The sequence below is a fragment of the Taeniopygia guttata genome, chromosome 13 (assembly GCF_048771995.1).
Source record: "Taeniopygia guttata chromosome 13, bTaeGut7.mat, whole genome shotgun sequence".
NCBI classification, from domain to species: Eukaryota; Metazoa; Chordata; class Aves; order Passeriformes; family Estrildidae; genus Taeniopygia; species Taeniopygia guttata.
The window spans coordinates 4,158,096-4,181,938 of record NC_133038.1 but is presented as its reverse complement, the minus strand read 5'-3'; the positions used below and the strand labels follow the sequence as shown (position 1 = coordinate 4,181,938).

At 46.5% G+C, this 23,843-nt stretch overlaps 1 protein-coding gene across 2 annotated transcripts in view; it reads left to right on the top strand.

Annotated features, from left to right (window-relative positions):
* The window catches only part of MGAT4B (alpha-1,3-mannosyl-glycoprotein 4-beta-N-acetylglucosaminyltransferase B), a 50,538-nt gene that overhangs the window by 18,439 nt on the left and 8,256 nt on the right, over positions 1-23,843 (top strand). Inside the window, exons 2-7 of one of the 2 annotated variants that reach the window (XM_002199041.6) lie at positions 16,548-16,727; positions 17,419-17,559; positions 18,380-18,513; positions 20,983-21,029; positions 23,127-23,240; positions 23,675-23,750. In XM_002199041.6, coding sequence (XP_002199077.2) covers positions 16,548-16,727; positions 17,419-17,559; positions 18,380-18,513; positions 20,983-21,029; positions 23,127-23,240; positions 23,675-23,750 — 692 coding nt within the window. The remainder of the gene's footprint in view (positions 1-16,547; positions 16,728-17,418; positions 17,560-18,379; positions 18,514-20,982; positions 21,030-23,126; positions 23,241-23,674; positions 23,751-23,843) is intronic. The other variant, XM_072935092.1, reaches the window with a different exon arrangement.

The window sequence follows — 23,843 nt, the reverse complement described above, 5'->3', positions numbered from 1 at the left end:
GCTGAATGGTCATTTTGTGCTGGCAGTAATTACAGCAGCCCTGCGCTTCCACCCAAGTGTTCCACGGATGATCCCCAGTGCCGGGCTGGTTCCACGCTGACTTTGCAGCGCGCCGTGGTGCTGGGACGGTGTGCGGCCTCTGTTACCCGATGAACTAACTCGATTTGCTCGTAGCTTTGTCTGTCTTAAGCAATATAGGCCAAGGAGGGAAAGGAAGCAAATTTTTTGTTGCAAATTGACTCTGCGGCTTTTTCAGCTTCTGGGAGGGGCTGTTATGATAAAGTCTGATATATTTTCACATCTGCCTATGAAAAATGTAGGATTTATCTTTCAAATGAAATTTGCTGCACTGCCAGCAGGGTTTTTTTGAGTAGCTATTTTTGTGAAATACAACCCGAGAATTTGTATTGGCTTAACACTTAAAATGTAGCCAGGGGAAGATGGAATATTCATCTTTATTGTATTTGTTTCTCCTGTAATGAGACGCTGCTGTCTGTCGTAAAGGAAGTGGTTCTCCAGCCCAGGGAGCATGCCCAGTGATTTTCTGTTTGCTCCATTAGCTCAAATGTGTGTGCAGACCTTCTGATTTTTTTATGTGCATGTGCTTTTCTACTTGTTTAATCCTGCCAACTGCTCTTCTGGTTGGAAATCCATTTCTTTAATGCTGGGTATTACACAAATTTGTTGAAGCTCTTAATGCAGATAACGGGGAAGGGGGGTGAGCCTGCTTTGCCCGGTCAGCCTGAGTCAACTTTCTCCTTCCCATCAGTCACGCAGAGCTTTAGCTGCAGCTCACTGAGGGCACAAAATGCACGCAGTAAAGAAAAATAAAGTTTAAGGAACAGCTAGAGTGCTGTAAATGTCGCTTGGATTTTGATTTATGAAGTCCAAACACAGCACAAATTGGATGGCTCGCTGTGCCCTGTGGAAATCTCTTTGTCTGCCTTTTTTTGAAATATTTCCATAACTAGTAATCATGGTATTGTAGCAGAGAGCCCTTCTAAAGGGCTTTTTGGTCACTGCTGCTATTTACTGTGACTCTGGTAATTGCAGCTCCTCATTCACAGGAATCTTCATCAGGAATTGCAGTGTGGATGCCAGCAGTGATGCTCTGGATTTTGGGGTTCTTGTGTGCACGATGCTTTAGGGACCAGAGCTGGAGCAGTGAGAGGCATCCTCCCTCTGTGTGTGATTTGCAGTGTTTGTGGAGCTGTTTCCAGCAGGACTGAGCACATCCCTGCCTGTTGTGCTGTTCTGGTTGTTTTAATCTGTTGAATTCATCCGTGGCACTTTGCCTGGTGGAGAGTGGTGGGAATGTTGTCAGCAGTGGCAGAGAAGGATGCCAGGCTGCTTTTTTTCATTATTATTTGTAGTAAAGCCATACAAAGTCCGTCCAGGGCCTCATGACAGTGGTTTGAGTGGATGTCAAGCATGCACGTACTTTTTGTTTAAGCAATGGAGCAGGCAACCTGCTCAAAGTTTAGTGTGAGTTTATATACTGGTGTTAACTTCTGACTTAACTATCCAGTTCTATTAAAAAATAAAAGGAGTCAAATCATGCTGGCACACTTTGGTAGCTACAGCATTTGGAAACTCTTCAGCTCCTCTCTCTTCTCTTTCCTGATTTCTTCCCAAGAATAGCCGCAACACTTTCTTTTTTAGGACTTTGCTCTAATAATTACATCTGCAAAGATCCGCTGGGATGGGTTATCCCACAAGCAGGATTATGCCCTTAAATGGAAAATAATCCACCACAACGGCCAAAGTTTGGGGAAAAAATATTATTGTGGGAAAACAAGGTTGCTAAATGTGTTATTCCATGTTGTGGAGCTGCACAGTCAGGAAATGCTTGTTAGCGGAGAGAGGAAATGCTCATGTCTTCTAAATACTTCTTGCATTCTTTATTAATTGTTGTTATAGTAGGAAAACATGGCTCTAATAAAATACCAACTACTACCCCCTCTGTAAAAGGGACAAAGAGGTGTGAGAAATTGGAGGGAGACAGGGAGGCCAGTCTTGCTTTATGAACTCTTTATTTGCTGGGTTCTGCTCCTCCCTTTCCCCACCAAGCCGAGGGGGGTGCAGCTCCTCTCCAGGCTGCCTGTCCGGCTCTCCAGCCCTGCTGCCTCTTGGCCAAAGATTTGGGCTAAATAATCCAATTAAGCTTTGCAGCTTATATAACTCTCTTGGCTTGAGGCAGCAGCCGGACTGACGGGATGGAGGCACATCTGGAAATGGTGTACTGAACATGCTGCCGCGGCCGGAGCCAGAACGCTTTGGACAAATTTGCTCATACGCACAAGATGTCCTTTGAACAGCAAGATGAGTGTGCACAGTCTCCTTGCTGAAGAAGTTGAAGAAAATACTCCTATCCATAAATTGTTTCCCTGGCTGGGAAACTTAACTGGCTTGTTTCCTTCCTCTCCCTTCCCCTTTGGAAGATCATCCTGCTTTTCCTTTTCAGTTCCAGAGGATCAGCCAGGCCCTGTAGTACACTGATCATAAATAACACATGGGTTTTTTTTATTTCAAAGGTGGGAAGGACCTCCAGCATTTTTTAGTCTGACTTCTAATCTGCTACCCATCATAGGAGTTTCTTTTTATTTAATCTGAAATACAGCTTGGTGTACAACTGGAACACAGCTCTGAAGACAAAGTATTTTTTCTGAGAATTCATTATAACCCTGGTAATTTATCTTAATGCTTAATGACAGTATTAAAACATGGGCATTTTACGTTGGCTTGAGGGTTGGGGAAAAAATAGAATTCAGCCATTCTGTATGTCAAGTAGCGTGCCCAACACAAGCTTAGGAAAAAAAGAAACCAGTGCATATTTTGGCATTCTTGGATGTCTCTTCTTTTGTTGGCATCCATTACTGTCAGTAGGGAAGTTATGGGCATTAACAGCAGAATGCATTTTCCTTCATGTGCAGTGATATGTGCTTATAGCTTCATTTTATAGTCTGCTGTCTAACCTTAAAGAATTAATTTATCAGATGTGCAGGGCTGGCTTAGCACTCTCGTCCTGCCTGTTTCTGGGTGCTTGGATGGCTGCTTGTCCAATACCTGTGCTGGGGAAGGGTTTTAGAACCATCACTTCCCTGAGATCTGATATCAAACACACAAGAACACACACACACACACACACACACACACGATTTCTGAGCTTGTCCTCAGTAAAACATGCAAAACATGCCCAGGGCATTGGCTGCAGTGTGTGCACTGGCCAGGCTGCCAATGAGCGGTGCCAGAGCTGCAGAGGTACTGGAGGTGGTTTGGCAGAGGGTGTGTTTTGGTCCCAAGAGGGGACATTGCTGGGGCACAGCAGTGCTGAGGCAGTGCTCTGTGGCATCCTGACCCCACTGTGGCTTTTAAAGTGGTTTAGTCACTTCTGGGTGGTGCACAAACCTTGGCAAAACCCTCCAAGCCAGAGAGGTGGTGCAGAGCACTGGGTGGCTCTGCTGGGGCTGCTCCAATCTGCAGCAATGTAGGGCTAATATTATATATCTTCCAGTGTATGCATTTATAAGGCTGTCAGAATGCCCCTGCTCTCACCAGGTTTTGCACATGGCCATGGGAACCTTGTAGGAGTGTCTTTGTAGTCATGAATACCTGCATGCAAAAATCGCAATGTTATAGTTTATGCATTTTGGGGTTTTCCATGGTCATAAAACTAAATAATGAGTTCCCCAAAAGAGGCTATGTGTCTTGAACCACTCCTCCCAGCCCATGCCAGCACTGGAGCTCCCCCATCTCCACTGTTCCCTCAGCCATGGGTTTGCTGGCAATGATAACACAGCTGTGCTGCCACTACTTCCACATTGCTGCTGTATCTGACTGACTGCCCGCGCTTGATGTTTTATTCCTGAAGAAGAAAGAAATTGGATTAGATTTTTCTCAGCCATGCACAGCAGTGATCCTGCGTAACAAAGCTGATCCGTGTGCAGGAAGCTTTGGGAAGCTGGGTGTGGGGATAGTTTATTAACTGGGGGCTCACCCAGGGTGATTTGCTTGATGGATATATCAGCAAGGCTTTCCAGAAGGTGCTGAGCAGCCTCCATGGCCCTTGAGAGACCATTTCAAGTGCATCAGGGGTACCTAAAGCACCTCAACGCAGAAATGACCTCCCTGGACACTGAAGTCCAATTAACCTGTTTGTAGAGAGGGAGAAAGGGCTCAGATGTTGCTCTCCATTGTGGTGCTGCAGGTACCACCAGGCAGGTTCGGTGTGGGGACTCACGCTGCTGTTTTCCCTGTGCCTGCCGAGCCTCGCTCCCCCCCGGTGGGATTTTCCCTGAGTTTTGACCTCCTGGCACCCCTGGGACAGGTGGATTGCAGTGAGCCAGGTCAGCCCCTGCAGTCCCTCACACCCACTGGTGTAGTTTGCTGTGATTTCTGCAGTTTAACTCCTTCAGTAACAACTGTGCTTTTGCTCAGCTGTGCTCGGGGTGATCCTTGTGCAAAAGCCATCTCCCTGCTATGGCTTTGCTGGGCAGCTCTGGCCTCTCCAGCTCTCTGTGCCCTCTCTTGTCTTTCCCTCACACCTCCTTGAGCTGACAGCCTGATCCGATGTCATCCTTGACTTGGCGTGCTGCTGGGAGGATGTGCGGCTGCACTGGTGTTTTCTGGGCTGCGTGAAATGCAGCTGTTTAATCATGGAAAACTCTCCCTGTGGGCTCTTAGTGCTGTTTCCTGGGCACAGCTTCTGGCAGCCCATCTTACATTCTCTTGCAGAACCTAAACATGTCAAATTTCTCTAACAAAGTTTCCCTCAGGATGGAAGGTCTGGAAAACTGATCCACAGCAGCCCATAGCAATTAGGTTACCTTATACGTGGCTTATACCAGTAAAGGTAACGGTGTGTGAAATACTGAAAAGCCAAATCCATTTAAATAGACATGTTCAAAGGGAATGTGAGATTTGCTCACAGGGAGCATGAAGTGTCTTCTGCCAGGGCTCAGCAGCACTTTTTAAGAATAGTTGTGAAATTAAGCATAAATACCGTGGTCCTATGGTCCAGACTCCCGGAATCACACCTATTTTTGGAGGTGGTGAGCAGCAGGCTGTAAAGCTCAGTGCACTGCCTTTAAGCCTTTAGGTAAACCTGACATTGCAAGGAAGCAAAACCTCCAGGGATGCAGTTTCACAGACATTTAAATTCTTCTCCTTTCATCTGTTGTCCAAAAGGGCATCCTGGTTTCCATGTGCTTACTTTGTATCACTGGCTCGGTCAGCAGGATGATCTGACCCAAAACTAAGCCTGCAGCAAGGATGCTAAATTTTCCATCTGGATCAGGCCGTGGGACTGTGGGACTGTCTGGGTTTTGGTGCTCTCTGAGGAGATTCAGGGAGCACCCTGCACATTTTGGCACTCCTGGCTCGCCGAAAGCCACTTGTGACACCTTGCCTGGAGCTCAGCGCAGGGGAGAGAGCGATACCAGTAACATTTCAGAGCAGCAGCTTGTTGAGAAGCTTTCAGGCATCATTTAATAAGCAACCAAAGGTCTTAGCAGTAGGATACCCGCGTAGTCAGCATCCTCCTCCCCTCCAGCTGTTTATTTTCTACCCTTGAAATGTCCTGCAACCCCCACCTTGTGCTGGGCCATCACCAGCATCTGTGTTGCCTCTCAGCAGAGCTGATCTGCTGGAATAATGCTGCCACTGCTGCTGGCATGGGCTGGCAGGCAGCTCTGCAGCTGGGCTGTTGCGGGGTGTGGAACCAAGGCTGCCTGGGTTACTCCCTGCACTTGGAAATAATGAAAAGTTAATTTACTTCAGGCTGCTATTGGAGGAATTCTGTTTTTGTACTTCCAGTGATGTGTTTTCTGCAAGGGGAAGAAATAAGGGCGGGTTTTATGCATTCTAGAGCAGCTGGTCTGGGTTTGTGGGAGAAGGTGTCGACATTATTTGATAACCCTTTCTCATGTTTTCTTGGCTGGTGAATGCCAAAAGGGAGAAGTGGGTCTTCCCACTCTTTTAGTGATATGTTTTTCTTCCCAGGAACAATCCTAGCATATAAAATGAAACAAGAGCCTTCAGATAGCATCAACAACTATAGTTGGCCTAAGTGTGCTATTTTATGGCAATGTCTTGTTTTTTCTCTGGGGAAAAGAAAATGTACCCCATTAAGTGCTCATGTTACAAGCCTGCACCCAAGGGGATAAATATTTCAAATATTAATGCTGAGTAATTTTTAAAAGGTTCTGCATGCATTTTATTTTGAGCATTCTGCAAATTATTTAAGACTACTAAAAACAAAATGCAATTTAGATCAGCTCATCCTGTGATCAGTATGTGGTGATTTTAAAATCTGCTCTACCCAACAGCATGGTTGTGCATCTGATCAGGCATTGGTATAATGGGGAAATTGGAATCTGGTGGTGTCTGTGGATCTGCAGGTAGACAAGATGTGCAATTTACATAAACAGCAGAGTGAGGGGAGTGCTCTCAATATCCTTTTACTCCAATACAGTCACATGCATTGCAAATGAGTTACTCTTTTGGAAAAAGAACTCAAACCTGACTTGCATTGAAGTTCTCATCTATTAACAACAGCGGAGCCAGGGACTTCAGCCAGAACTTCTGTGATTTCCTTGATATCCCTCTTAGTACATCACTCTAACTTTTCCATATGTGTTCTCTGATTTATAACACAGCAATACTTTATTTCACTGTTGTAAAATTCTCTTGTACACTCAGCCCTGCCAAAAGCTTCATATGTTATTGATTAAACAAATTCCCACTGTTCCAGGATCTCGGCTGCTCTGAGTCTGGTGGTAACTTTAGTGGAATGATGAGTGCAATGGTCGATTGTACAGGAGGTGGGGAAATACAAGGCACCAGCACTTACTGCTCTAATCAATAAACTCACCTTCAATTTGCAGAGTGGAGCTGCTTTTTCCACCGGTCAGTACCACATCTCTCCTGAGATGGGCTGAGCTTGTCCATCAGCTGAGAAGTGCTGGTGGCTCAGGGTCATTTGTGGGGGAGATAATGATGATGTTTGATTTTAGTAATGTTGGGAGAAGGATTAACAAGAATTTCATTTCGACTCCTTCACAGGCAATTACCGACAGCTGCTGCTAGAGAAGGGGTGTGATGATTAACACAGTGACCTTTGCAAGGATTGACTTCCCTTCTTGGAGGGATTCCTCTTGGATGGACTTGTGAACCATTAGCACTAAGCACAGAGCAGGATGCGTGGGAGCTATGGGGTTTTTGTGGAACAAGGGCTCTGTTTCACTATTAACTTAATTAGGTTATAATAGAAAGGGTTTTCCTATTGGACTGCAAGGCATTTGCTCTGCTTCAGGATTTTCTGCTTCTGTAAAGCTCCAGAGCTGGGCTTGCCAGCACCCGTGGGGACATAGTCCTGCAGCTCCAGCCATCAGCTGTTCCTTTGGGGTTGTTTTGGTTCATGAGATTTTACTCACTGGCTTTGCTGCTTGTTGTGAGAACAAGGTGAAAGGGAGAGAAATGCAGTCCAGAGGGCTTGGTGAGAGCCAAGCAAATCTCATTTGGGCTTTTCCTGCATTGTGGTGGTTCACAATCCAGCGTGACAAGTGACATGACCCATGGCATGGTGAATGCCCAGAGCTGTGTCTGGACCCCAGGGATGCACAGACAAGGCTGCTGCAGGTTTCTGCATGTTCATGTTCAGCACCCTCTCCACTGCCAGGCTGTTCCTGCTGCCCTTAGGTGCATCCAGGAGCATTTCTCATGCCCATGCCATGTAAGGAAATTGCATCAGGCAAATGCATCTCCTTTTAAACCATACACAGATTTGCTTGGTAGGACTGACCACATGTACGAGCTCCCAGCTTTTCCCATTCCTTTTTCCCCTCTTCTTTTGCACCCCTTGCCCAGGTTTGGTTGTGTAATGTCCTCACTTAAAAATCCTGTCGAGCTGCAATTATTTCGAGGTTTAATGACTCATGATTTCTATAATGCTTTATTTTGTTCACTTTCACTTTTATTCCCCAGTCAAATAAAGGCTATTAAAAAACCCACCAAGTACAAAGCCTTCACTTTCCATTTGAGAGAAAAATGCTTCGAAAGCTGTATTGGTGCTACACAGGTAAATAATTAGATTGCTAATGAATTAGCTTTGCTTTGAAGACAAAAGCTTCAGTATTCCTAATTAGGTTGTGAGGAGAGACATAGAAATGCATGGTTTTTCTCCCAAGGAAAAGGGGAGAATAGGGGGGCTCCCAACCCAGCTGAGACCAGGGACCACTGGCAGGACACTGTTTTACCTGACTTTGGGCTCAGCACCTTCCAGCTCTTTGATATTGTTTAAATTCCTGTGTGAATTCAGAGAAATAATACACTTTGTTTGTGCAACAGAGATCCTTTTCAGTTTCAAATGTAATATTTGAATGAAATGGTTACTTAGTGCTGTGTTTTGAAACAGGGACAATGGAAGCCTGTGGTATATTTTCATTATATCACTCTATTATTTATGCTTTTCATCATAAGCCCTATTATCATGCCCATCCTAAAATGAATTATGTCATATATTTTTTTCTTTCCTCACAGAGCAAGATTTTTTCCCAGGCCTTTGATCATTCTAATCACCCTCTGAAAAGCTCCTTTTAAGTCTGTATTAATACTCTTCTTCAGATGAGGTGAAAACTATTGTGGGATTAGGCAGCATCATTTTAATAATGTCATAATCTTCATATATGATTCCCCATCCTGTTCACTAACCACACTAATGTCTTGTTTGCCTCCCTCCCTATCCCCTCCTTTTTCCCTGGATTGCTGCAGATTGGGCTGCAGACACCGATGCTGTGGTTTCCTCCCTAGTTAATGTTGCTAATTAAGAACAATGTGAAAAATACCTTGATTCCTCCCCCAGTTAAATTGCATCTATCAGTTTTGGCATCACTTTGCCATTTGGTTGACTTATCCTAATGACTTGCTTCTTTTCTGGCTTTGATAAGCCAGAGTCCACTTTGTATTTGGTTGCTTCACATATTCATCACCTTCCCCAGATCCTCACTAAATCTATTAGCTGGTGAGTTTAATGCCAATCCTTATGGCTTCCTCTGTATAGTTAACCTTTTACTGTGATGAAAATTCACTGTTTAATCCCATCTTTTTTCTCTTTAGATCAATGGTAGCATTTGCCCTCTTCCCCTTTCCTCCTTAGCTTTTTTGCAGCAAAAAGAATTGCCATCTGATTTCTTTATCTTGTAAATCCCTTGAATGGGTTGATAAAACCCCAGGACAAATCAGAAGGACTGGTTCCTTTGTCAAAAGCTGATGGTGGTTTATACCTGCGGGGAATTTCCTCTCCTGCCAGTGCTTTTGTTTGGCAGGTGAAGCCCAGGGGATTCAGGAGCCCTTTGTATCCTTCATGTGATTCACGCACAGAGCTGCAGAAAGAGATCCCAAACCTGCTCTGCAGGTACCCAAGAGCAGTCTGACAGCTTCTGCTGCCTCCTCTACCCTGATCCAAGGCATTTTAGGCAGAGGTGATGAGCATTGCTGTTTACATTCCCAATTTCGGAGTTTCTACATCCGTACTTTGGAGCCTGCATACCCCCTGGGGAGCCTTTGGATTTGGGCACAGGCGCCCCTGTGACTTGCTCTCCTCCTTGGAATGGGGAATTGTAATGTTCACCATCTGTGTTGTGTTTCAGCATCCCCATAATGGGAAATCTACTCATCCCCATATCTGACAACTTACTACTTAGGACTTTAGAAGCAAAACTAAAGCTTATTTTTGAAATATCTGAGTGCGTCTTGTCTGAACTGACTCTCCAATGCAAACAGTAGCTCATACTTTGGAATAACAAGGCACAGGGGATATGAATTTTCCTCTCTCTTTCTGATGACGTATGTGCTGAGACAACATTGAACTCCAGCGAGGAGATGTGCAACAGAAATATGATCAACACCTACTGCTGCAAAAAGAAATAGTGACTTAAAGGTGCCCGTGTTCCCTGGGGAGGGACCATAGTGGAGAGATGCATTGCATTTCTATCTCATTACATGGAGCTGCTGAAGGTTGAAATGCTGTTAAATATGCCACAGGCTCTTATTAAATGGCCGCATTAAAGAAAACAACACACCAGACTGGAGCTGGGGAAAGCTTTTGCTTTATTTGAGGATCATTTTTTCAGACAGGCTGACTTTTAATAAGCCTCTTGCCCTGGCTGATGAGCTCTCAACGTGGTGCTGATGCCGTGGGATGCTCAAACCCAGCAGCCAACGCAGGGGCAGCACAGGAGCCTCCACTGACTGTGGAGGATCTTTCCTGCTGCCATCACCCACCTGGGCAGCCAGTGCCTCTTGCTGGGTGTGGAGGGTGGGTACTGGTTTTTCTGAGATGCTGTAGGCTCTGGTGCTCCAGAACAGCTCTGCATCCACTCAGGACAGTTCTTAGCACAGGCTCCAAGTTGGAGCATAGTGGTGGCACGAGGGGTGCATCAAGGTGGTGGGGGCATCAAAATACATTATTCAGCCCCAGTTCAGGATGCTGTAGGTACTGACTGAACTGAAATAAAGAGTAAATAATGGGCAGAGGATGAACGCAAGGAACTGAACCGTAGCTGGTTTATGACAGCTGTTTTGACCACCAGTGCCCATTAAGCCCCATCCCTGGCAGTGTCTGAGGCCAGGGTGGATGGGCAGCCTGATCTAGTGGAAAGTGTCCCTGCCCATGGCAGGGGAGTGGAATGAGATGAACTTTAAAGTTCCTTCAACCCAAATCATTCCGTGACTCTGGTGACTGCACCTCCCTGTAAGTACCAGCAGCACCTAACCCAGCCCGATTGCTTGAGCTGGGAGACCCACATGCCACCCCTCTCCTTCCCTAGTCCCTGTCCTGCCTGAAGGTCTTCACACCTGCAGGTATTTTCCCAATAATCATCAGCTTTCTAGTGGTACTAAAGATTCTACTTTCCATGTTACTGTTTGCTTTGGTGGTAACCACAAATTACAACATAGTATAATTTTAAAAACTTGGAAAAGCTTCTTTAAAAACTTTTTCACTTTAAATTTTTCTTTCTTTAAAAAATAATGTTAAAACCTTATAATAAAGGGTGTACTTATAAGCAGCAGCTGTAAAATGCCTGCTTTGACTGAGTATCCAGGTGGTTTGGGACACAGTGGAGAATTAAATGTTGCATAATGTTTACTGAATAGAGCATCCGTGTTTGCCATGTGGTGATGGCACTGCTGAAACACACTTTCTGTGCAGATGAATCAGCCCCCAACAGGGTAATTACAACTGCTGGAGCCTTTTGGGAGGCCCACCCTGCCAGATACCACCCACTCGTCAAACTCTACCCTTGACAGTGTTTGAATTGTTGCTCGGTGTGTCTTGGTGCCGAGTTCCTTAATGCAAATCAGGTTCTCAGTGGCTGCATATATCCCACTCTGCCAAAATATTTATGATTTTAAAAGATGAGTCTGAGGCTGGGAGCAGTGACCTGCTGGCTCACAGAAGGGAAGGTGATGTGTCTCTCAGCTTTCTCATCTCACAGGAGCACCGTTTGTGTTTCTTTAGATCTGAAGGAAGAGACCTCCTCGATCATCATCCTGCCTTTGGTGCGGGGGTGAGGAGGGGCTGATATTTGGTTATTTTGGATGCTAAACTATCCTTTCTTACTGCTACTTAAGAGTCTCTTCGCAGCGTTTTTTGAGGGAGGATTTGGGGATTTGTTTTTGGTGAGTCTCTAGAGCTGGTTTCTACTTTTTAAAGCCAGATAAGCAAAGGGCAACATTTTGCTTTTAATGATATAAATAAGTTATTGTGGGGTTGCTGTAATCTCTGTGTGCAAAGTGCCTCACACCTGTGTGTTGCACCAGCCACCGGATTTCCATGTAAAGCAGGACTGTTCCTTTTGTGCATCTCACACGCAGAATTTAATTCACTGGTATGGCACAGTACCTCCTTCTATCCATTTTAATGGTCCAGTGAAATTCTGTTAGCAAAAGACCTAATGAATGTTGCGATTCAATCAGGGCAATCTAGAGTGTAATGCGTGGAGTGGTGCCAGCATTATATAAATCATTAAACATTAAAATGTAAAAAAAATAAAATTCCCTAATCATCATCTAACTCCAGGAGCTGCTGGGAATGGCTGGGGCTGGAGGCAGCTGGGGCCAGCATGGGTGCCTGGGGTGGAGACAGTGGCTCACCAGCCTGGTTCCTGTTCTTGCCTATCAGCATCTTTGGATAACACAGATGCTCCAGCATGGAGAGGGTTGTTTGTGTGCTCTGCAGCCCCCCCAGACCCTTGCAAGTCCTAGAGGGGGAAGCATTTGTTTCTTAAAGGGGTGCTTTAAATAAAATTAGGGAGAACAGTCACTATAGAGACATTTTCTGTAAGCAGATGGATTTTCTCCTCCATCTTCATTTACATTGTAAGGGAACTGCACTTCTTGCTCTTTTGGCTTTGGGAATTCGTGCAACAGCGGTCAAAAGGTGCAGTTATGCTCTAGAAGCCAAGATTTTGTAGAGATAAACAGTTTAGAGGTTTGAGGGTTGTTTTTAGTTTTTAAATCAAGTCTCTTGAAAGTCTTCCTAATGAGAAGCAAGTCCAGCTAGCAAATACTGTGTGTTTGCTTTTGAAAAGATTGAATTGGAGGGAAATCTCTGGTGTTAGCCATGGGTCCACTCTGCTGGGAGAGGTTATCAGCAGAGAACAAAACCAAAAGTAATTGGAACTGAAATATGGACGTGTTTAAAATGCACTCTCTGGGAGGTTGGAGTGTGATTGGGAAGACGAATGCAAAATACAGAATTATAACATTCCTGACTCTGTGTGTGATAGTATGTATGTGTGTGTGAGTATGGATGACTGTGTGAGATTTCAGGGGGGAGGTTTTATTGGCACTGGTCTGATTTTGTTTTTATCTTCTGGTTTAGGATCAGATTATTTTGCTTTCACTCAGAAACTGAAAATGGATGTGGATGCTGTTGTCCCAGCCCTCACCTCTGCTAGCAAACATAGTTTGCACTTAAGAGTCACTTGAATAAGAATGAAGACACAGAATTCTCCATAATGGAGAAATACTTTTTATTGAGGGGTTGCTGTCTTAGATGGGTAAATCCTTTGGGAAGGTGCAGGAGCTCAGCTCTGTGGGACACCCACAGGTTCCTGGGGAGCAGCCTGTAAGCCCCACCAGCCTGTGCCCATCCCTTGCATGCTGCTGCTTCCCAACTGCTGAGAAGTCACAGAATGTTCTGGCTTTGAAGGCACCCACTAAGATCATCAAAGTCCAACTCCTGAAAGGGCCTGTTCAAATCAGCTCTGCCTTTTGCTTCCCCAGTGGTTTGTGTTGCTCAGCAAACCCAGCCCAGGCTTCTCAGCTAAGAACACAAAGCCTGGCAGCTGTGTCCGGGCACAGCTGTGCAGGAGAGGGGCGTGGGGGACATCGGTGAGTGATGCTCAGCCAGACACCTCTTGTGGCCACTGTCCCTCAGCCTGGGGCTGCTCCCCGCTCCAGGGATCCCCTCTCAGAGCTGCTGCAGTGGGCACGGTAGGGACAGATGGTGACTGGCACTCAGCTGTGCCCAGCGCTGCTTCCCTGCCCTGCTGAGCACCGGCTTGTGTGAGGATGCCTGGTTCCCACTTGCAGCCTCACAGCCAGCCTGCTTCTAAAAACAGATTGTGAAAAACCATTGAGTGCAAATATGGGCCCTGGCAAGGTGAGAAATGAGTTCTTTGCACGTGTGCTGCAAGTTTGAGAGGGTTTTGGTCTCCCAGGTCAGTCCTGCAGCCTGTCACCTAAGGCTGACTTTCTTTCTTAAATCAGTATATTTTAAGCCCAAAGCAGTGTGTTATCTCTTAAGAAAAAATAAGCTAAGTCTTTTTTTTTTTTTTTTTTTTGATATAGCTAAGAGTTTTTGTCCTGCAGTGCTTGAGTCTAGGGATATTTTAAGAGCTCTGTTATCTTGTGCTGGGAGGGAATACAATAAATATGTAGATAGGGAGTACTGCTGGTTTGAAAGGTATGTAAAGGGTATGTCTGTGCTGAGCTGACACTAGCTGAAAAATTTGTTCAGCCTAATTAGCAGCAAATCACTTCTGTGTCCAGCCTTGCTTGTAGAGATGGGAGCCAATCCCCCCTCCTTATCCTCTGCTGCCCTTCGTGGGTTCTCAGAGCCCTCCCTGGCTGAGAGGTGAGGGTTTTTGTGAGGACACAGATCTGCAGCCATGTGTCATTGCAGGCCGACAAGTGCAAAATTACTGGAAATTAATGGGAAACTGTGCACCCATCTCAGGCTTTGTCTAGGATTGCTCAGGCTGTCATCAGAACCAGTCACGATCGATCAGCTTTTAAATTTAATGAAATTTTAATTAAAGAATGGAAAGCCTACGAAGACATCATATGACAAGAGAGCTGGAAGCAAACACAATTTCACTTCCAACCATTAACCAGAAAAGCAGCAAATGGTTGACTGCACATCACCATTGCAGTCTAAGGAAGTACAGCTCTTGGCTTCAGCGGGCAGGTCATTAGTGACTGAATAATCAGTGACATTTCCCTTCTAAATCTGACACAAATGAAGTGCAGTGCTCTGGAAAAAGCCATTAAGTGCAAAGCCTCGCCTTTACTCTGCTCCAGGTATTGCAGAACAAGATCTAATGGCAGCCTTTAGCTGTGATTTGGCTTTGATAGCATCCACAAGATAGTAACCCCCCAGGATGCCAAGAGCCAAATGCTTCCAGCCTTGCACAAACCATCATGTTGTGCAAAAACAGAAAGCGAGACTTGTTCCTTGCTGGTGTTCCCAGATGCAGCCGGTAAAAGACACAAGTGGAAAATCTATAATACGGAGGACTGGGAAACTGAATGTAGCTGTATTCTTATGTCTGGGAGGTAGCAGCAGGTAAAGGTCTCACTTTTAGAGTCTGACATCCTCCTGAGAATTCCTGTGGCAGCTCTCAAAGCTGGGTGTTAACTTGTTTTTCTGCATATTTGAAAATGTTTTTTTGATGGGAGTGGAAAGCGAGCAGCACCGCACAGGAAAAAGGAAGGACTGGTCTTGTTTATGTCTCTCCCTTGAATTTCTCTGAATAACGTGTTGTCAGATGGACGGAGTCATCAAATGGGTGTAACTTCCTCTGCTCCCTCCCCGTGTGCCATGGCTTTGAAAATAATGTCAAAAGGTTAATAGGAGCCAGACGGCCTTGGGGGTGTCCCTTGTGCTGAAGCAGTGAGTCTTTAAGGATGTTTCTCTTGGGGGAAAGACTGAATAGGGGAAACTTTTTCTGGGCAAAAGCATTACCAGTACCTGGACTGTGAAGCACTGTTGTCTTGGAAACTCTGTGCACTTAAGCTGGATATATCTGATTTTCAAAATTCCTTTTGCTTTTTCTTCAAGGACCCTGAAATAGAAGTTTTTAAATGCAGTCAATGTATCTTTTTCAATTGCTTTGATTTATATTTAGCCCTGTGTTGTGAAGTTCCAATACAGTATTTTTGATCATTAACTCTCCTAGTCATGTTTGGGTTAAGAGTCTACTATTCAGTGGATAAATCTGCTTTGGGTATAGTCTTATGAGTTATAATCTTAGTGAAAAAAAATTAATAACCACAGATAAAAGTCTATTTTTAATGAGCAGTTTCATTAATAATGGAAAATGTCCCAGGAAAGTTCATTAGTGGCTCACTGATTCCACTCCCAGCTGTTGTATAGTTAGTTCTGACTGAAAGCTCTTGATAGTTTTATTGCTCTGTTTACAGAGCATGGGATAAGATATTGTTTCAAAACAAAAAGCTTTGTTACCTTATCAGAAGGGGTTTTTTATACATTTATGATACATCCTAAAGGTGTATGTCCAAACACTTGAATTCATATAAGCATCCAGGCAGCTGTTGCCATGTGTTTTTCTTTATCCTGACATGTTTTGGAGAGGTTAGAGTCCCAAAATCTCTTATGACTGTTAAAATTTGGGGTTCTCTTCCAAAGCTGGAGGAGGTGCTGTCTCTGCACCCTTGTCTCACTGCAGGGCAGCATTCCCCCTTGCCAGCATCTCTCTTTCCATCACTCGAGATCCTCCAGGAGGCAGTTGTATTTATGGGGGCAAAAAAAAAAGAAGGGCAAACGAGTTGGGGAAGGCTCAACCTGTAGAAAAGGATAGAATAGATATTAGGGAAAAATCTTTCAGGAGAAATCTGCCAATCATTCACACAAGCTGCCCAGGGAAATGGTGGAATCAGCATCCTTGAAGAGATGTAAAAGATGTGTAGATGTGGCATTTGGGAACGTGGTTCAGTGGTGGATTTGGCATTGCTGGGATAATGGTTGGACTCAATGATCTTAGAGTTTTTTTCCAGCCCAAACTGTTCTATGATTCTATTTCTACATGACCCAGAAACTCAAGCTGAAAGAAGAAAATGGAAGTAGCTTTATTATTGTAATTCTGAACTTAAACTGCCCTCCCTGCGACACTTTCGCCTTTGGGTGTGTGCTGGACCACAGCTCCCTAAATCCATAATTTAAGGACTGGGGAGGCAGGGGAGGTATGAGTGAACCCTTCTGAGCACAGAGGACTAAGCTTCTCTCTCTTCTCCATCCTCAGGTGACGTTGTGGACATCTACCAGCGGGAGTTCCTCGCGCTCCGGGACCGGCTGCACACGGCCGAGCAGGAGAGCCTGAAGCGCTCCAAGGAGCTCAACCTGGTCCTGGAGGAGATCAAGAGAGCCCTGTCGGAGAAGCAGGCCCTGCGGGACATAAACCGCACCTGGAGCAGCTTATCTGGTGAATAAACAGGCCTTGAGGATCTGGGGCTGTGTTGAAGCTGTTTCTGATGAGGAGGTAGAGAGGTGTGTGTGTGTGTGTGTGTGTGCACAGGGCTGCGGACAGGACCTGCTCTTCTCTCCCCCAGTGTGAGCAAATTGTGGAGTTCAGAGAGACTTGGGAGCTCTTAAACTCCTGTTTAATTAGAGGTGCATAAGCATCATTAAACACAGATTTGCCTCTGCCGAGGATATTTGCCAATTTGCTTGCTTACAAGCTTTTTTTTCTCCCTTGCAAGTCATACACTCTTGTTTCCTATGGCTGTATTCAACCCATATGGGAAATGGGTATCCAAAGAGAGGGGGGAGGAAGGAGTTAGGCTGGCTGAGCACCCCTCACCAATTTATTTGTTCTTTTTTTTTTTTTTAAGTTGCTCGGTTGAAGAAAATTGGATCTCTACAGAAAGATCTGATTTGACCTTCATTTTATCTTCATTCTCCCCTCTCCTCCCCAAATATTTTGGGACTTGTTTAAGGCCCTCCTGGCTCCTGCTGAACTTTAATTGGGTTTGTGGTAGCATGTTAAAGGTTGGCCTGATTTTTTATAACCCAGCAGTAGTCTCGGGTGGCCAGGCTGCTGTAAAAAGGCTTTTTGCCTTGCAGTCTCTTCCTACCTACCGTGCCTTGCAATTGATTCCCTTTTCCTTTTTAAGACGAAACCAAGTTAAAACTGTGGAATATCACCAACAAGAATGTGCTGCACCTTCCCACCATCTTCCATCATTTGCCACATTTGCTGTCAAAGGAGAACAGTCTGCAGCCAGCCGTGCATGTGGGACAGGGGCGCACTGGAGGTAAATGGGAATTAGTGCTGCTTCTGGTGCTCTTCCTCACCTTGGTGCCTGTCCCTTCCCTTTCCTCCGGGCCTGGCTGTGGCACAGATATGAGCAGGACTGGAGGAAGGGCTGCATGCATCATGCAAGCTTCCATGGTGACATGTGGGGTGGGTGAGCCATGTCACGCCTGCAAATCTACAGGGGAGTGCTGTCTGTGCTATTGACTGGCCCTAAAATGTTCTTGATGCTTCTGCCAGATGTTGTTTGCTGCTTTCCATATCCAGAGTGCTCTAGACTTTGCCTGGAAGGGCTTCAGATGAAAGCATAATTTGTAGGGTGCTTCATGGAGACTGTAATTGAAGGAGACAAATCGCATTGGTAATAGGACTTGGGTTACTTGATGATTCCCCCTGTTCCCAAATCCCAGCCCAACACCAAAGACCCGACTTGCACCTACTAAACTGGAGTGCTTTTGGCGTGGGAGGGGTTTGGAGAACAAGAGGTGGTCTTCAAGTTGCTGTTCACAAGTTGAAAAGGCCCCTGGGAGGTGGAGGGATTTGTGGAGTCTCCTTAGAGATCATTCTTTCAGGGAGAAAAAGCAGAGCATATCTGACTGCCCATGGATGCCCAGCACACTGGGGTGCTGCTGGCTGGCACTGGGCTGAGGACAGGAGTGTGGGAACCCTGCATAGCCCAGGAACCCATCAACCTGCTGCTCGCTGCTGGTTTTTAATGACAGAGCCTGGCACTGACCAGGTGAACCATGAGCTGGTCATGGGAGCAGAGAAAAGTGTCCAACACAGCCCCCTCTCTAAAATCTCTCCGTGGCCCTGGACAGTGTCCGTCGTGATGGGAATCCCCAGCGTGAAGCGGGAGGTGCATTCCTACCTCACCGACACCCTCAACTCCCTCATCTCAGAGCTCACTCAGCAGGAGAAGGAGGACTCCGTCATCGTTGTCCTCATTGCTGAGGTAAGACAGAGCTTTGCCAGTCTGCCCCATTCCCCGGGCCCCCATCCCACTGTCTGCCAGACTCGGTGCCAAACAGGATGCTGCCCACCCGGACACCAGCTCTGCCACGTGCTGGGTAGACAAGCCTGGCCTTGGGCTGCCATCCAGCAGGATCAGTGGGTGTGTCCTGCCCAAAATGAAATGAAATGCTGCTTGGGCCAGAGAGGATGAGGATGCAAGCAGGCAAACGTGTCCCATTAGCAGCTACCAGTGTGGCACAGCTCACCAAAATCAAGATGCCTCCTGCAAGGTGCTTGAATGGATATCCACAAAATGAGCACAAGCAGCCCCATGACCAGGAGAACTCTCAGACCTGCTCCTGCAGCAGCTCCATTTCTCCACATAGCTGTAACACAGCACTAAGCCCCTCTTGAAACCAAGGAGTCGGTAATTTGGGGTTGAGAGTGATACGCGTCTTTGTATTGCTGCCTGGAGCCCGGAGTCAGTTGCTGAATCCAAGGGCTAAAAAGCCTTGATACATTAATCCACAAGAGCCACTTTTATCTATGGGTTTAGATGGTTATTTTTCTCCATGGCTTTCCTCTCAGGATTATTTTCTTGAGCCTGAAGTGCATTTGTCTTAATTTCCAGAAATCCGGTGAGAAAGATAAACCTCAGTAGCCTGTTACTGGGAGCGGAACAAAGATGAATGTCCGGGTTTGCTGCCTGTTTACCCATAATTTGACATTTTGAGTAGCATTTGGCCTTCAGGACTCTGGCTGGTATTTTGTACAGGGAGAAAGTGTGCACAGATGGGAGCAGCCCAAGGGACCCGGGACAGGGTTTGGTCCTGGCTGTCATTTGGTTCCCTTGGAGCCAAGACAGGTTTGGTGACTGTTTTTGCAGTGGGTAAGTTGAAGCCTGAGAGATTTTAAGCAACTTGACCCAGACCAGGTCCTGTTTTGGACTGTAGTAATACTACTTTAGTTGTCTTGAAAATAAGGTGCATGCTGTGATGGCAGCTCCTGATTTTCAGGATACAGCTATGATGAAGAAAGTGAACAACAAATAAAGTTGTTGCAGATTCCTTTGGCCAAGTTTGGTCTTGGAGCTGCACAACATCCTTCTGTGCAAATGTTTGCCACTGCTATGCCTGCTCTGCCTCTTCCCAAAGTGTTTCTCTGTGTTCCTGCACTTGTTAGAGCTCCATGGGCATGGGATAAAGAGTGAACAGTGGAGAGGGGGGTATGAACTTGAAGCAAATGCTGAGTAATTTGGAGATTCAGCACAAGTACAGCAACTGAATGTCCTTTCTGGGACAGGGACTGCTCATTCCCTAGTGTCACTGCTGGCCACTGCAGGTGTCATCCACAGTGGCTGGGCTGCCTGGGGGAGCAGGGGCTTCCTCGGCTGCCTGGGGGGAGCTCTGGGGTGAGGTGGCTGGCTCGGCTGTCACCAACCCACTGTTTCAGACACTTGGAGTGGAGCTGCATGGTTCCTGCCAAAGCCAGGAGCATCTTTCCTGCTTTTGTTTTTCGCATTGCTGTTTTCTTGGCACACTGAGGTAAGAAATCAGTCCAGCACTGGGACTCCGAGCCCTGTTTAGGAAAGGGACCTTTTCTCTCGAGAAAACCCTCCCTTGTCTCTGTGCCAGCACAGAAGTGCTGTGCTCAGCCTGTGACACACATCCCGGTGTCTCATTCTCACCTCAGCCGGCACGGAGTGCAGCAGCAGCTGCTCCCGGCTTCTGCGGTGCTGCCTCGGCAGATCCACCCAGGACGTGCAGCCTCATGATCCGTATGGCTGCCCAAATCCATGCCACCACCAGGAAACAGGGACAGGTTTTGCTCGTGGTCCCTGCCCTTTGTTCTGGGGTTTTGTTTCCCCGTCACTGTGCAGACGGTTCTGGTGCCTGTCCCTGTGCTTGGCTTATCTCACCCGCAGACAGCAGCGAGCGGCGCTGGTGACCTTTGTCTCCCAAATGTTACGGGCTGCCACACTGATTGTGGGAACAAACTGGGACTTTAGGAAGGAAAGTGTCAAAATGAACCTGGAATGAATAACTTATAAATAGACCCTCTTTTTCACCAAAGGGTACAGAGTATTCACTGCCAAGAATATTCTCTTGGATGCAAGCCAGTGTGTGTAGGGGAAAAATAAATAGCCCAGAGGTTAAAACTTGTGCAAACACTTGGTGCTGGCAGGGGCAGAAGTGCCAGGAGAGCACATGGGAAAGATGTGCAGGATCTTGTGTCCTTTGGGATGGATTTTGGGGTGTGATGCCTTTGGTTAGCACTGACCACAGAGGAGGGCTCCTGGAAGTCTGTCAGCATAGGAGGGCAGTAAAACTGGATAGTAGGAGACATGAAGGTGAATGAAGGTAATACAGATGTGCTGACAGTACCCTGGAGTGTGTTGAAGAAGATTTCTGAGCGATGGGGGAACAGGCTGAGGCTGAAGGGTCTAACACTGCTTTTCTTTTTTTTTCAGACGGATCCACAGTACACAGCTGGAGTGGCAGAAAATATCAAAAGCCTGTAAGCACTTCCAAGTGGCTTCAGTGTACAGCCTGTGCCTGCAGCAGGACCAGGGAACAGCTTCATTAAGGAGAAAATACACACTTTTCTGCTTCCCTTTTGTATTTTGTTATTGTTGCTTGGGGTTGTTTCCTCCTTTTAAACTTTGTGCTGTCTTTGCTAATGCTGCTTCCACTTTCTGCTTGTTCTAAAATGCTTCTCGTATGTAGCTTCCAGGAGGCTGCTTTGTGCTCTAAGTATTTAACACACGTGGTCATTTCGTTCTGTTTTGCTCCTTCTGCCCTGGGGCATTGTGAGGAGATGGATTGTTTAGATTTACAGCGATCCTGGCGGTTGTTTCAGTATCTGCTGACTGGTCTGGGCAGCGTAGTCAGCACACACAAATGTTCCTGCCTTATTTTGCTTTAAAATCCGTGATCCATCTTTCTTCCCTCTCCTGCCTGTTTGTTTTCCCCCTTATTCCAGGCTCTGGTTACATTTATCTCTCGTGCTGGTTGCTTATGTCCTGGAGCCTCGGTGCCTCTTGCAGCTTCGGCTGTGGCTGTTTAAGCAGAAGCTGGTGCTGGATTATTAACCATGGGGCAGAAGCTGGTGCTGGATTATTAACCATGAGGCAGAAGCTGGTGCTGGATTATTAACCATGGGGCAGAAGCTGGTGCTGGATTATTAACCAGGAGCCGGTCCAGGCGCTGGCGGCACAGGCAGAGAAGGGCGGCCGCTCCTTTCCCGGGGCTCGCAGCCGCCGCCCGGAGAAGGGAACGGGCAGCGCATCCTGCCCGTGTCCCCGGGCCAGGGATGGGAGAGGGGCCGCAGCGGGGCTGTGCTCCCGGGCACTTGCCGGGGAGCTGACACAGAGCTCTCCATCTTGCAGAGCAGGAGCTGGCAGGGCTCCCCTCGTGTGCCTGCAGGCAGCAGGACGCACTTACCGGGGGATAATGGACTGATTGTCCGATGGATCCTGATGGAATTACCGGCCGCTGCTGCAGAGTGCCTCTGCCTACAAGTCCCGAAACTTTAATTGACTTAATGATTTGATTTCTCATCATCCCCCTCTCCAGTGCCTCCTGCCCCTCCCTGAGTCACTGACATTATTTTTCTTCCAAATTGAATTGAGGTGGTGTGGGGCCAGGGCAGGCTGGGCTTCTCTCACAGGAGGGAGGAAGCTGCTGCTGCTTTACTGCAATGTTTTGCAGCTCAGTGAGAAGCTGCTGTTTCATTGCTGCCTGAAAAAGGGAACATTTGAAAAAGTTAGCTGAAGGACCTGCCAGTCCCAAGGAAGGAATAAGGAAGGGAAAAAGAAGTGAGAAGTTTTTGGCAGTGTCACTGCTTCGTCTCCCTGTGCCCCATCTCATGTCCTCCAGGCTCTGCACAAACAAAGGAAATCAGCCTTGCACCAAATGTTCTCGAAAAGGCAGTACAAAAATAACTGGTTTTCCTGCTTATCTCTCACAGTTAGAGCAGTCCCAGGGTATTGCTTGCAAGGCTGATGTAGGTGCCTGCTTTTCAGATGGTGGCATTATTTTCTGTTGGAGTTCAACTCTAAGGGTTTCTTAGCCACATTATAAGAAAAGTAGATGCTGATTCTATCAGGATAAGAGAACTAGGCAGACTTCCTGCTGGCTCTCTGAACTACAGCACAGCAGTGTTTTAAGGAACTTAGCAGAAATGTATAGCACAACCTCGGCAAAATTAATTTTAATTACTGATGCATTTAGAAAATCTCTAAATGCCTGTAGTGCCAAGTCCTTTCTTTGCTGAACCAGTCTGCAGGTCATTTAATCCTGTAAAGAGTACACGGTGCTCAGTGCTGGTCTTTGAAGTTGACCAGTGTGTGTGTGCAGGAGGGAGGAGGATGCTGGTGGCCCCATATGTACATGGGGCTATTAGAGACTGTGGGAGGGAGAAGATAACTTAAAAAGTCCATGTCAAGTCTTGCTGATGTCTTCTGATGAGGCCTGGAAGTGCACTAGATACCAGGGAAGTTATACCTTAGAGGCTGTGGTTTTTGTTTGGTTCTGTGGCTCTGTGTTTGCCTAGTGGTTTGGTTTATGAAATGATGTGTAGAGCCATTTGTTTACTGCTGCTTTTCTCCCTCAGATTCCCAAAGGAAATAAACTCAGGTCTCCTGGAGGTAATTTCCCCATCTCCACATTTCTATCCTGATTTCTCCCACCTGCGGGAATCCTTTGGCGACCCCAAGGAGAGAGTCAGGTAAGAATGAGTGACCTTATAAATAATCAAGCCCTGAATTAAAGAGCTATAGCAAGTTCCTCAGTGACTCCAGCAGGGAAAGCTCTTTTGCAGAGCCAGGCAAGGACTTTAAACTTGAATTATCAAAGAGCTGGAAGGGCATGCTTTGGTGACAGGGGGATGAACTGGCACCAGCTTTGCCAGGCTTGCCTCGTGCTGTGATGTTTCCATCATGAAGCAAGGAGTTCATTTTAACCCAAATTATCTTCATTTTGGAAGTCCCTGAGATTTCCAGTAACTCTTAGCTGACCAGGGACCAAAGGGAGAGGCCATATGCCATCCCCTCTGCCTGCCAGGGCTGTGCCTTCCCATCTCCAGCCCAGCCTGGGCGGGTTCCCTGGAGCAGCCACTATCCCAGCAGAGACCAACAGTCCCATTGTCTTTGTCTCTTGCAGGTGGAGGACAAAGCAGAACCTGGACTACTGTTTTTTGATGATGTACGCCCAGTCCAAAGGCATTTATTATGTGCAGGTGGGTTTGGTGCTGGTGCTGGAGGGAAGATGGAAGTACCTGTGAGTTCACTCTACTGGCTTGTACCCACTGAGAGAGAGCAAAGAGCATATC